This window comes from Nicotiana attenuata, unplaced genomic scaffold, assembly GCF_001879085.1.
Source record: "Nicotiana attenuata strain UT unplaced genomic scaffold, NIATTr2, whole genome shotgun sequence".
NCBI classification, from domain to species: Eukaryota; Viridiplantae; Streptophyta; class Magnoliopsida; order Solanales; family Solanaceae; genus Nicotiana; species Nicotiana attenuata.
Window position 1 is genome coordinate 27805 of NW_017675718.1, and position 15049 is coordinate 42853.

The following is a 15049-nucleotide window of genomic DNA, read 5'->3' on the forward strand; positions in this document are numbered from 1 at the left end:
AGAGAGAGATGAAACTGCTTGGGTGTGCTTATATATGCACATAATATGCTAATTTCTGGAAATTTTTGGTGTAAACTAGGGAAAAATTGGGTATCACAGATATGAGGGCAGAAGCATGAATAATTCCCCTATGACGTGACATCACCCCCTTTTGCATGCATGACTTGATCCCTCCCTTTTCACTAAAATTCGGCTATAGTTATTACAAGATATATTACAGCGCCCGCAGTTAAAAGAAAGAGAAATAAATTACATAGAAAACTAAAAATTCAACCAAGGAGAGCCTGATTCAGACTTCTGTCTGAAGCTGTTGAAAAATAACCATACTCCAAAGATTCAAAGATTTCCAAAGCCTCTTCTCTTATTTGGGCATGTATCCAAGTTTCCTAAGAGCCTCAAGATGGACTCCGGCAGTGCTTACGACCCAAATACAATTGCAGAATTGAAGTTATAGAGCAGTGTAGAAGGGCCAGCCCTCAAATGTCCAGTTCAGAAGGGAACTCAAGGTCCCAAAGCAAGGCTCATAGGAGGGGCAAGAACTAGAAGCTAGGAGAGAGTGTAAAGAGCAAAGAGGGGATTTCTGGGGGGAAAGCAGAGATAGGCTGGTGGTCAACCCAGGCAATTGGAAGTGCTGGCAATAACCCCAAACCAGCCTGTTAGCCACATTGTTTGGGAGTTAGGACCCCTTAAAGGATCAAGTCCAGACATGAGCAACAATTTGGATGTTTCCATATTTCTGAACTTTAACTTCAAACACATAGAAGGGAATAGGGGTACATGGGATTACGAGCAGAAACAGATGCAAAGAGAACATCATACAATATTTAACTAAGCATAGATACAAAGTAGACAGGATTGTAGAAACTGTAACATAAACACATTGGATGAGGTTGAAACTAAATTAGAACATACTAGTTTCAGGAAACAAGAAAAGAAAGCAGTAGTCTTGTAAAGCCAAATTGCAAGCAAATAGTCAGAAAGATTTTAGAAGAGAAGCTACGAGATTATGTGGTGTAAAAGTGGTTAAATTGAGAGTTATGTAATTGAAAGTATCTGAAAAGTGTCGAATTTAAGGTGGTGTTTGGTGAGAAAAGGGGTCGTGCCCTTTTTATAGTGTAGAAAGGCAAGCAGAATAAGTAGAGAATAATTTAAAAAATCAGTTTGTACAATGAATTATACAAGTTTCCCTTTAAGTTAAGGGATTCTGATGTTCAAACGGGTAAAAATAATTAAGGAAAGTAGGTTGACCAAACACTTTTCCGAAGCAGCACAAGAAGGGTAAATCACAGAGATTATTTAAGGAAAAAGTCTGATAGCACTACGGTTTGTGCAAAATAAGGAAAGGCAATCAATCAAACAGCCAGCTAAAATCAGAAATGAAAGATTTCATGTGAATGAACCAGGTCAGGAGATGGAAGCATCTTGACCTAAGGAATATAACTAATCAAATAAACCTAAAAAAGGATTCTGAATCATAAGTGGAAAACCTTTTGGAAAGAAAGAATTTTATCACACGTATAAAAGCATACAGCCACACTTAAGCACGAAGAACTATTGTGCTAATCAGTAGAAGAATTTAAAAGTTCAGAGTCGTAAACAAAGAGAATTCATAACTTAGTTCTAGACTCAGAATGAGTCTAAAAGAGTCGAGGGTTCCAAAATAGAACCCTAATCCAAACACGAGATCAACCTCGTCAAAACCCCAAATTCTAGGGTTCTAACTTAGAATCAAGATACAGAGACGAGGAGGCAGGTAATTAAACAATGCTCAAAGATCTCTTTCAGAGACTCCAGAGAAACAAACAGATACATGATTGAGAAAAGCAGAGTAAACGTAAATACTGATTTGAAGCATAGTGAGGGTAGATAGGACATGTTTAAGAAAACCTGGGACTTAAACAAGTTCGAAGAGAGGTAGTAATAACACTTAAGGAAAGAAGTGAGGAAACATGTTTAAAGGGAACTCAAACAAGGTCCAGTAAAAGGCGTTGAATCAGTAGGTCTGGTGGAAACAAAAATATCTAAAATATATCAAAAGACATATAGAAAAATACAACAGGATGAACATGCAAGCATGGTGTAAGAAACACAGTAGAAAGAAAGGCACAGAAGAACATATATAGTAGAAAAACATAAGAAAGCAGAGAAGAGACATGCGTGACAAATACGCACAAAGAAAAGGAAAAGAAAAAGTCAGAGAAACATTTTGAACTTTTTCAAAAACCCTAAATCGAAGAGAAGCAATTTTTTTGAAAAGAAAAAAAAATTTGGGCAAACATTTAAGAACTCAAGTAGAGCACAGATATAGAACAGATTTAAGAAAACAAATCAGAGAAAACCTTGAATAAGCTAGGGTTTCAGAGGAACCCTAATGCGAGAAAGGCCTGGAAAAGGTCCGATCTAAGTCGATAAGTCAGACATAGGCTCAATAAATGCTTGGATAAGCCGGAGCAAGGTCGGAGAGGCCATAGACCCTTGAAATCGGAGAAGATCTGAACAAACACCATCGAGGTCAGACCTTCGAAACTTCGAACACCAAGCGTTCAAGAGCAGAGGGAGATGAGTGCAGGCCATCCATGGCCTAAACGGCCATGGATTCCGGTGAGTTTGAGGTTTGAAAATGGTAGAAAGACGATTAGGTTTCAGGAACCTTGAGAGATTTTGAGAGAGGAGAGTGTTTGGAGGCGACTGAGAGAAGAGAATGAGGGGATTAGGGTGTAGTCTTAGGTTTAATTATGGAGGGTGGAAGGAGCGTTGATCTCAGAAGATCAACGGCCCAGATCAAAAGGGCTTGGGTCGGGTAATTTAAAACGGGTTTAAGGGTTGGGTTAAATGGGATTAGGGCTGGTCCGAAATTGGGTTTCGAAATTGGGTCAATTAGGGGAGCCAATTTTAGCTATAACTGGAATAAAATGAGGCCAGAATTTTAAATAGCCAGTTTTCACCTTTCTATTTTATAGAAATAGTAAAAAATGATTTTTGGAAAGCAAATTAAAAGTACTGGATCAGTTAATAATATATAATATTAATTTAAAAATATTGGAACCAATTTCATAATTATAAAATGCTATTAATTCTTAAAATAAGCTAAAATTGCAATTAACATGCAATTTATCTTTTAAAATACTAAATAATTTGTAAAAAAATGTATAAAATTACTTAGCTATATTTTGGTATAAATATGAGAATAAAATAAGTTACTCACCAAAAATGACCAACGACGACGGGTTAGGGTTCCTATTTTGATAAGTACCAAAATGATAATTTTGGGAATAATTGTTGGTTTTTGTACTGCTAAAATGGACAATAAATTGATTTTAAAAATTGGAAAAAATACTAAAACACTTGGGCATAATTATATATACATATATATTCTATTTTGAAAGCATTTGTATGTAAAAAATACATAGGGAAAAATTGGGTATCAACAACACCCTTTAAGGCCAAGGGCCTTCGCCAAAAAGAAGAAGAGTTCGACCTCAATCGAATGACGCCGGGTTACTATTTCGATAAGTTCAAAATAAAACCCTTTAAGGCCAAGGGCCTTCGCCAAAAAGAAGAAGAGTTCGATCTCGATCGAACAACGACGGGTTCCTATTTCGATAAGTTCGAAATAACACCCTTTAAGGCCAAGGGCCTTCGCCAAAAAGAAGAAGAGTTCGACATCGATCGAACGACGACGGGTTCATATTTTGATAAGTTCGAAATAACACCCTTTAAAGCCAAGGGCCTTTGCCAAAAAGAAGAAGAGTTCGACCTCGATCGAACGACTACGAGTTACTATTTTGATAAGTTCAAAATAACACCCTTTATGGCCAACGGCCTTTGCCAAAAAGAAGAAGAGTTTGACCTCGATCGAACGACAATGGGTTCCTATTTTGAAATGTTTGAAATAACACCCTTTAAGGCCAAGGGCCTTCGCCAAAAAGAAGAAAAACTCGACCTTGATCGAACGATGACGGGTTCCTATTTCGATAAGTTTGAAATAACACACTACGAAAAAACGCTGCATTTGTGGAGGTTTTATCTACATATTGCGGCGGTCATAAGCCTCCGCAATACACTTTTACGGCAGTTTCCAAAAACCCCCGCAATAATGTTCACCGCAACCAATTTGCGGGGGTTTCCTGACAGACCGCCATTATCATATAGCGGCGGATATTTGACGGCGGTATAACCTCCGCAATTTGGTAGTTGGTTGTCGCTTATTAAAACAAATAGCGGAGGTCTGAACCCCCGCAATTTCTTTATTTAACCCCCACGAATTTTATAACACAATATTATCATAGGTTAAATAGCGGCAGTTATAACCTCCGCTCTTCATTGAATATATTTTTTTCTGCAATATAATGTTACTCCATAACTGTTCCAATTTCAATTATATTAATATAATGAAGCATCAACAAATTATATAAATTGCTTAGTGGAATCAAGTAACATCAATATATTAATAAACCATAAAATACATTAAAGTAGAATATCATTAGTCTCAAAAATTTGCTTTACACACAACTACTCCAACCATTAAACACAAAACATCAATATTATAAGTCTTAAAACTAACATTAAACATAACATCCACTCCAACCATTATGGACAAAAGATCTACTATGATCATTCAATCGAGTACGATACTTAATTACCTAATACATTTGCAAGAAACTTCAATGGTTGTCGTTAGGATTACTTCCATCGGATGATCTTCTTATATCCGTGGGTAAAATGGATCCGCTAGCCGCATCACTTGGCTACAAAACAATCAAAAGAAAATATAATTAACAAAAAGAACCTCAACAATATCCTATAACTAATTATATTTGGACTGAACAATCATACTTTACAAAATTAAATAAGAAAGTTATGAACTATTCTTACCGTTGAACGAGGAGGAGAAACAAATATCCCTGCAAATTTTTCAGGTATCTTCCCTTCTTTCATTATCATATACGCCTTAAAAGCATTCATCATTTGAGTGTTAGCATTCATAATTTGAGTGTTAACATTCATCATTTCTCTGTAGTGCTCCTGGCTTTGATTGTGAGCATTCAACATTTGATTGTACTTCTCTTGGCATTGGGAAGAACATGAACCATTATTATAACTTGAAGCATTCAAATCACTATAACGAGGTCTTGTTTGTCTAAAAGCTCTGCTAGGAACAGCTCCTAATCCTAAGCACCTTACCCTTCCAGATTGCTCTTTTCCCAACACCTTACCAACAACATTATTTGGCGAAATTTCAGACTCATCCACGGTGCTTTGGGCCAATGCTAGTTCAATTTTTTCCTAAATACATTACACACCAAAAGCAAGTGTCCTTACTTCAATTAGTGATTGACAAGTTAGCTACACATAGAAAAGCAAGCTATGAAATAAAAATTTGATCTTTTAGATGAAAAGAGACATCATGGTGGACATCTTTCCGGAGGTTGCAGAAGAAGAAACCAAAGACAAGAAAATGAAAGAATGCATAGAGGAGGGAGATTTCAAGGTAACAACAGAGAAATACAGCAACAAAAGGAGCTCCAATAACAGTAACAACAGTAAGGAATCTTCTGAATCTTCAAATCTCAAAGAAATAGTCCACAATGGTTGGCCTAAGTCAGCCGACTTTTCTCCTACCTATGCTGCTTCAAAGAAAGTAAGTACGTACTTTAGTTCTTTCTCATCTACCAAAATTTTCCTATTTATACCCCATTTCACTGATAGAACCATCAAATTATTCGCAGAGAATTGACCACTCGAATCGTGTACTACTTATGCAGATTATTTGCTATCAGATTCTTTTTTTTCCCCAAATTTGGATTCAGATTTACATGGATGAATTATAATTCCAATATTTCACAGAAGACAAAACAAAAGAAGTCTTCAAAAGAATACATGAAATGATCGATTGTGCTGTGACACTGAAGATTTCAGAGTTCTCATCATCAAAGATTCAAGACATTGATTTTTGATATATAACTTTTGCCATCCTTTGAGGAGTAAAGTATTAGTAGTACAAAATATGAGCATTGCAGAAATAGCTATAAAAAGTATAAGTTGACTGCTTTCGAAAGCCAGACAAACTCCAACCAGACAAAAATAAAGCACTAGAGATATGATTGCGAAGACCGTCATACATTACACACCAAAAGCCAGGAGTACTCATACAAGAAAGTGTTGGAGAAATGAGAGTCTTATACATATCTCTTTTGCCGCCTCATTAACATATGATCCATCTTCATTCCTATGTGTATCAGATAAAGTTGTCCTCGTCCAGGCTTTTGTCCAGTCTCAGCCATCTATAAATGAAAAGGTCAAATTCGCATTAACTTAACTAACTAGGAATAAATGCTAGTTTAATTAAAGTATCCAAAATGAATTATTACCATTTCAGCCCTTCTTCTGGAGTTAGGTTTGGAGCCACCGATATGTGAAACAATTTGTTTCTTTCGAATTTCAGCATTTCTTTTACAAGTTTCCTTACAAAAAGATACCAAAAAAAAAGTCAACCAAACAGACATAATGCAAGGAAAGACTCCATATATATTGGTTTACAAGAAGAAAAGTGTAAGCTGTAACAGGTTTTCAAAAAAAGTCTCACTATTAGTTTACTTGGGTTGCCCCATCTACGTACTTTGGCAAGAGAAAAAAATATTTATTCACTAATTAATATGCTCAAGAAGGTGAGGAGTTGGATTTATACATGAAAAGGGAAAGATATGTTAGGATTTTGAGGAGTTGGATTTATACATGAAAAGGGAAAGATATGTTAGGATTTTTCTTGTGACTGTTATCAATTTATCATTACACTTTCTCAGTACAAGGTTATTTTAAGACTTCTTTTTTCTAAAAAGTGTTGGTTTTTGATAAAAGAAATTAAGAAAAATAACTCGGAAGATGACAAGAAAATAAAAAAATATACTGGAATAGATGTAAAAGGAACTGAAGCTGAAAATACTATATTATTTTACTGCATTTGGACTACAATTTATAAGAGAATACTAACTTAAAAGACCTAAAAATCAGCACAAAATATGCTGAAAATAACTAACTCCTAGAGACTAGTTCACTCCTAAAGACTAGTTCAAAATTATTTCAAATTCAAACTAAAAAACTGCAGTAAATAGCTGAAACAGTAAAATAATTTTACTGAGAGCAGCTTCTAAAGCATATTTCTAACACTCCTCCTTGCTTTTGAAGCTGCAAATTCTGAATTTGTCCCTTGTAAACCTTTAACTGGAAGCGACTTTGTACGTAAATCTGCCAACTGATCTTTGGACTTGCAGTGAATCGAGTTCACTTCTGTATTTTGCTGCATCTCATGATTGTTAATGAAATAAGTTGGCTCGTTTTTCAGGTTCATTTGCTTCTTGCCTTGAGACTTGTCAACTTTCTTCCAGAATTGCATTTTCTGAAATATTGACAACTTCGACAACTTCTTCCTTACCTTATTTTCACATATGTCCTCAGTTGGAGAATTACCTGCACTTAGTAGATTCTTTTGGCTCCATTCTTCATCTTCGGTTGGATCAAATGAGAAATTTTTACCTCTCATTTTAACCCTTAAAATCTCAAGTCCAGTTGCATCATAAATGAAACAATATTTATCTTCAAAGGATACTTTAAATCCTTTTTCCATTAGTTGTCCAACACTTAATAAATTTTGATCAATATCAGGAACATAAAGAACATCTGAAATTTTCTTAGTACCTGAATTTGTTGGGATTGCAACAGTTCCTTTTCCTTTAGCAAGTATATAATCACCATTTCCAATTCTGACTTTCTTATTTCCTATAGACGTGAACTCTTTGAAAAGATTTCTGTCATATGTCATGTGGTTTGTACAACCACTGTCAATCAACCAAAAATCAGATTTTTTGGTTGAAAGAGTAGTTGCCACAAACAAGTGATCTGCTTCTTCTTCATTGGCGACTTGGGCACTACTTCATGCTTTTGATATTTGCCTTTGCAAATTACAGCTTCATGACCAAGTTGGTTGCAAATTTTGCACTTTGCATCTGGCCTCTTCCAACATTTGAATGGTGGATGACCTTTTTTGCCACAGTACTGACAAGGCGGGTAATTTTTTTTTAACATTATTACCCTTGCTTTGAGTTTTGTGGTTGGCTGCCAGGGCTCCTTCAACCATACCATCTTGCCTCATAAGCCTCCTTTGTTCTTGTGCCTGCAATGTATTTAACAATTCTGCCAAGGTAATCTTGGATAGATCCTTTTGTATTTTCCAAGGTAGTTATGGCTACTTCATATTTTTCAGGCACCGTAACAAGAATTTTTTCAACAATTCTTGAATCTTTAAATTTAGTACCAAGCAATCTTACCTTGTTAACAATGCCAAGCAACCGATCTGAGTATTCTTTGACAGTCTCAGATTCCTTCATTTTCTGCAACTCGAATTCCTTTATTAAATTCAACACCTTCATGCCTCGTATTCTTTCATCTCCTGTATATTCTCCCTTCAGATAATCCCAGATTTCTTTTGCTTATTTGAGAGCCATAACTCTCGTGAAAATTGTTGCAGACACACCAGCAAACAAAGTTGCTTTCGCCTTTGATTTTCTGATTTTCTTTTCCTTGTGACTCTTGATCTGGGCCACCGTGAGATTGTTAGGCAGCGGAAGAACATCATAGTCCTCTTCCACGGCCTCCCAAAGATCTAAAGCCTCCAAGTAAGTATCCATTCTCACTGCCCACAGTTGGTAATTTTCACCATCAAAGACTGGAGGAGCCAATTGAGAAAAACTCATTTCAGTCTCCATCTCACTCAAGAAAAGATTTTACTTAGGTCCCTTAAGAAGATGGCTCTTGATACCAATTGTTGGTTTTTGATAAAAGAAATTAAGGGAAATAACTGGGAAGATGACAAGAAAATAAAAAAATATATTGGAATAGATGTAAAAGGAACTGAAGCTGAAAATACTATATTATTTTACTGCATTTGGACCACAATTTATAAGAGAAATACTAACTTAAAAGACCTAAAAATCAGCACAAAATATGCTGAAAATAACTAACTCCTAGAGACTACTTCACTCCTAAAGACTAGTTCAAAATTATTTCAAATTCAAACTAAATTACTGCAGTAAATAGCTGAAACAGTAAAATAATTTTACTGAGAGCAGCTTCTAAAGCATATTTCTAACAAAAAGGAACTGCAATAAGTTGTTTCTGTTTCATGTATTTTAGCTACCAAAGACTTGAGCTTTACATACACTTTATTTTTCACGCAGTAATTTCTATTTACACATTCACTTTTCTCATCATTTGCTGCATTTGCTGTGATAAGAATTGATGCATCATATAGGCCTTTACATGGCTAAAGGAAGAGGAGCAAAAGTAGTTTCAGAGGTCTCCTTTGATACATCTGCAAAAGCGACATAATTCTAAATATGACACTCGGATCCAGATTTTCGGGTTTCAGAAGAAAACTGCTACAGCTGTTGAGACTTTACAAAAGACTTCTTAGCTTGCTTAATCTGTATTAAGGTATAGAAAGATAAATTTGTCAATAGGCAACTTTTCTTTTTCAGTGAGATGTGCACCCAAACTTTCTTGTTCCAAAGCTACTATTTCTCCATATTGTATTAGTTCTTGCTAGATTACATTGTCAATGATAATTTGACTATTATCAAAATATTGTAAGCTTATTATATCAACTACTATAACTGAATAAGAGTACACCTTGTGAAATAGGCTCACAGATTGAGTAGATTTGGTGTTGCTATGAAAGACTACTGAAAAGTAGTACCGGCAAATGAAGAATGGTACTGTTATATAAAATCTCTGTTTACACTAACTTACACATCAAGGCAATACATACAATCCCCAAAAACTTATCACTTGGAGAAAAAAAAAAAAAAAATGTATAACCAACATTCCTTGTTTGTCCAGATAAATGTAAAAATACCTGGAAAAGAATGAGAACAAGGGATTGCTAGATTCCACAGAATATATGAGTAAATACTTACTCGTACTTGATTTTTATTCTAATCAAACAGTTTAACTTAGTAATTAAAAGTTGAAGCATTGAAATAAATACCTGTGTTTTTTCTTTAAAGCGGTAATCAACATAAGAAATCCATTGATCTGGTGGAATCCCTAGTGGAACACTATCCATTATCTCAGCTCTGCTCTTAAGTGGATCATAGACCTTATCAAACAGCTTTAGCCTTTTTGCGCCCCACTTCTTACACATAGAATTATAAAAATATCGTCTTGCATTTGACTCAGTTGTCCTAAAACAAAATCGAGGCTTCAAGAATAAACCAATGGTTAGATAATTATTACATGCAACAATACAGTCCAATGACATAAAACAGAGATATTGTATGCCTCAGTAATACCTTTATAAATTGATCATAACGACGGTTGAAGGTTGTCACAGGTAAATCCGGCCATTTCTCAAAGTGAATTGGAAAAATGGAGCCGTTGGTTGCTAAAATTCCGCAAAAGCCTGCAAGAACGCCTTGTCCTTCACCAATGGGAGAATCCGTGTAGTCAAAATCAACCACAATGCGTTCTCCATTAGATAAATTTAACACGTCCCTTTTTTCACTTTAAGTATCTTGCTAGCTCCTTGCGAATCTTAAAAGATAATAATGAAAGCAGCAGTCAATCAGGTTTTTGGAAACACTTGAAAGCAGCAGGAACGCACTTTCAATCTTATAACAATCAACCAGGTTTTTGATTAATAAGTGTCAAAATTAAGAGAAAAGAACAGTGAATGTATGCTAAATGTGTGTCATGTCAATTTTAACTGTCATGTCCTTAGTTGAAGGTGTATTCTTGTCAATTAAGAGAAAAGAACAGCGAGTAAAATGTTCTTAAAATATTTTACTTAATACATATGGTGTATTCTTGAAAAGATGTACTAGGTACAATTTTGCTAGATATCTGTGTGAAGCAGAATCTAGCAGCTATAACTTTTATGGAATGTATTTACAATCTTACCCTAAAAATCCCATATTTAAATTCGATAATCAAAGGATGCCGTACTTTATTACACAATTAATCACTAATAATACTACAAAAACTAATCTTTCTGTTCTTATTTTGATGGAACTATTCAACCAAGGATGCCAACTTGAAGATTCATCTAGGTCCAAAACTTGTTGCCCTCAATCATAACACCAAAGATGCAGACAGGAGTGTGTCCATCATATGTAAAGCCTTAGCCACTAAAACTGACTTCTAAATCAATAGATAAAAAGTAACAGCCCAGTAAAGACAAGAATTCTGCTAAGGTTGATGATCAAGTCGACGAATACAATTTCAACAAGGGAAAATATCACGGAAAATCAAAACCAAACCCCATAAAAACAAGAAGCTTAGCATACCTATTGCATCTACAGTCCAATGTTGCAAAGACACACGTCCACTACGCTTTCTAGATGGTGGGTGTTGTGACGCAGCCCGGGCTGATGGAACCTGCTGTGTTGTGGTCTGATCTGACTGAATCGGATTTGCTGCAACATGACCTGAAGGTGTTGGTCGTGCTGTCGGTTGAATAAATGAAGTCAGCTGTGGTGGATCATCAAAATGTGAAGGTGTTGATTGAGTTGTTGATAAAGGTTGTGCTACACCTTGTGATGTAAGTGCTGACTGAAAGGTGTTCTGGAAGTTCTCGTAACGCTTGGGCTACGGCATACCTGCAAGCAATAAAAGAAAAGCATTGGCTAAGACTTATAGTTATACTAAGATGATTTCTTCACCGGATGGTCCTATACCAGATGATTTCTTCACAGCCTGTGGTAAATCATACTTTTGATGCAAGGTTGAGTTTTAAATTGTCATACGGAAAGTGCGCTTGGATTTGCTCTAACAGTTTTCTGGCTTATAAATCACTCATAGATATGCTAACAAAAATAGGCAATAAAATAGGTCAACTGCTCTATATAAACAATTGCACCATATCAGCCAGTACCAGAATTATGCTAGGCTATGCGCGAAACTGCCTCCAGAGAACTCATTGCAAACAGAAATCATCATAAGCAAACATGCACAAATCTGCCAACTTGAATCCAGCATTTAATTCTGGATATCTCTCTCATACACAACACATCACATTAATCCATAATGGATACAATGATCATCCATAATGGATCAGCACAATCTTGGCTCGGTTCTTGCAATAAAGATGGTATTGAGGCTGAATTAGAGAAGCTGAAAAAGGATCAAAACACATAGAAAATGGAAGTCCAGAGTCTAAAACAACAACAAGAGAGCATAGAAAGCTACTTAGCTACTGTTAAAGAGAGGTTACAGAATAGTGAGACGAGGCAAAAGTATATGGTAATCTTTATGGCAAAAGTTTTCAAGAATCCTCTCTTTGTTCAGCATTTGATTGAGAAGATTAAACAGAGAAAGACTTTAGGCAATGGTACTGTTACAAAAAAGAGGAGATTGGCTAATACTCAATGTGATAATAAGTGTGATGGACATAGTCTTCAAGTTCAAGAGGAATTAACACAATGCAAAAGATCCCTCAAGTGAACTGCCAGGAGGCACAATCATTAAAAATAAAATGAAACATCTGTTAAATTTCTCTAACCCAATGTGTAATCAAGAAGACCATGCAATGAAACAGAGACAGACAATTGGCAGAGAAGAAAGGCACCCAAAAAAATGAAGAAGAAAGAAAATATCTCTGTTAAATTTCTCTAACCAAGAAAAAGAAAGGCTGTAATTCCAAAAAACGAAAAGCATTTTCAGCTGAAGAAAAGGAAAAGAAGAGGCAAAAATTTGTCACGGACGAAGACATGGGAAGCATTATTATGAACAAGCTGAAGAAACAGCTCAACAAATGTCAAATCCGGTCAATCCTGTCTTGTAAAAGAATGATGAAGATCAATAAGAATGCAACAGATTCAGCCTAAATAGTAACAAAAGATAAGGAGAGCACATTTTTTCAGCAAAGTCCCGAGCAGGGTCTTGCCTATTTTTGCCTAATCTCCAAGGTCATATGCGTTCCTTGCCTATTTTTGCCTTTTTTTCCACATTGAACCATTCTAAAGGTAAGCTTTGACAATCAAACTGTCACGCCCCAAAACCGAGGGACGCGACCGGCGCTCAACCGGAGGACCCCAGTCAAGCGGATCTGGAATTGTCTTTCCTATCCCACACGTTACCCCGTGATTTCAATATACATTATTCCTGTGAAATAGACTTTTATAACTTAAGCATAAACTTACAACTTGAATTCATTTTGACTTTTTATCATTACCATCATATGATACCCAATACTTACAACATTTACTAGCGTGGATCACGATTCCGAACCGTACCATTACTTACCCAAAATACATCTGTACACCACCCACATTGTGTTTACGGAGCCTCTAAGGATACAAAAGGATGGTACAATACTTGCCGATAACAAGGCTCCGGCTATACCTTACACAAATGCCAAAACAAGACTCCGAAATAAAAGCGGCATGAGCCACGCAGGGCCACGAAAGCAAAGGGGCTCACCAATTCAGCTGACGGAAAGTGAAGGAGTGCTACGGCCGGTGGACTGGAGTACCTGCTATAGATCCACCTACAATCATAACACGAATGTAGCTTCCCCGGCAAAAGGGACGTCAGTATATTTGAATTGTACTGGTATGTATGAACAAACTTTACCCCAAGTAAACTCAAACAATACACAAGTAATGTACAGTAATAGAATCAACAATCAAATGCACGTGAAAGGAACAACCAAGGTCAAACAAGTTTCACAATCTCTCCTTTTTCCCTTCCAACATCATTTCATTACATTAACGATTTCACAACTTTCACATACGTTTATTTCAATAGTGATTTCGATCACTTTTCCACCCTTATTACCTCGGCCACCCTTATTACCTCGGCCACCCATATCACCCCAACCCACAATTTATCATTTTGTGTTACGGCGCGCAACCCGATCCCACCGGACAATCACATTTCACACAACAACAATAGTCCACAGTTCAATCACATGGCTTCAGGCCATCCAGAATATCATTTCACAACAACAATAACAATTCACAAAGAGTTTTCATTTGTATCAATTACGACTTCTTTCCATCATTTACTACACAGCCCTTACCACATAAACACATTTACACACACACATGGTTTGTAGCCATTTATCTACACCATCATATCGGAACGTTTAACCAACAATGTTCAAGGCATATTAATCGCAAGAGTTCATGAAATAGGTCATCCTGCCTTAACACTCGTGAAGCAACCAAAATTCACAAATAGTCCACATAAGTAACACATACCAAATACTCGTACGCCAAACAAGGTGACTCTACAAAGGTTAAAGTTAGCCATACATACCTGGAGCCGAATTTCCTTTTAACTTCTACTTTCAATTCACCAAACGGTCTAGAAACGTTAATCTAGTGCACAAGTTAACACACATTTCTTAGAATTGAAGCTCACAATTACTACCCGAACATTTTTAGGTTATCAGCCCTTCTTTTGCAAACCTCTACTTCTACCCAATTTCCCTTACTAGGTTTTACGTTTTAAAAGACATGCATGTATTTATTTTCAAGAATCAATGCATGAGAATCCCCCTTTATGTTCAAACCTGAAAATCAATGAAAAAGGGTTAGGGATTTTACCTACAAGAATGGGGATGAAGATAATCACTTTGAAATTTCCCGGCCCGGATAGTTTTGAAGAATCAAATTCGATGAAGATGACTTTCTCTCTCAAGAACCCTCTCTTCCTCTCTCTTATTTTGTTCAGAAAACTCGTTAAAATGAGGGGTTGGGGTGTTTTATTAAAAAGGGGGTCGGGTTTAAAATTTAGAAAAATAGGTACCCGAGTCAGATATGCGGTCCGCAGAATGGACCGCAAAAGTGCTCCAAAAATCCAATTCTACTGTTTGGGTCTGCAGCGAAAATGCGGTCCGCATACCCATTTTGCGGTCGCATAATGCACTGCATTTTTTACCTCAAATTTGACTGACACATTGACTCACTTTGCGATAGAAATGCGGTCTGCATATCAGTTATGCGGTCGCATAATGGACCGTATTTTGACCTTAATTTTAACCAAACTACTG

At 36.3% G+C, this 15049-nt stretch overlaps 1 protein-coding gene across 3 annotated transcripts; it reads right to left on the reverse strand.

Annotated features, from left to right (window-relative positions):
* Nucleotides 1–4520: 4520 nt before the first annotated feature.
* Nucleotides 4521–13080, reverse strand: LOC109220365. 3 transcript variants are annotated; one of them, XM_019384826.1, is made up of 9 exons: nucleotides 11927–13080; nucleotides 11586–11651; nucleotides 11340–11498; nucleotides 10347–10587; nucleotides 10043–10255; nucleotides 6372–6464; nucleotides 6186–6284; nucleotides 4876–5286; nucleotides 4521–4748 (listed from the first exon to the last, which is right to left on the reverse strand). In XM_019384826.1, the coding sequence occupies exons 5-9, from the start codon at nucleotides 10196–10198 to the stop codon at nucleotides 4665–4667; spliced, it is 843 nt and encodes a 280-aa protein (XP_019240371.1). In that variant the 5' UTR covers nucleotides 10199–10255; nucleotides 10347–10587; nucleotides 11340–11498; nucleotides 11586–11651; nucleotides 11927–13080; the 3' UTR covers nucleotides 4521–4664. The 3 variants fall into 3 exon arrangements, with proteins under 3 accessions (XP_019240371.1, XP_019240370.1, XP_019240372.1); XM_019384825.1 differs by having other exon boundaries at nucleotides 11340–11651; nucleotides 12905–13080; XM_019384827.1 differs by having other exon boundaries at nucleotides 10347–10474; nucleotides 11340–11651.
* Between the last annotated feature and the right edge of the window lie 1969 nt (nucleotides 13081–15049).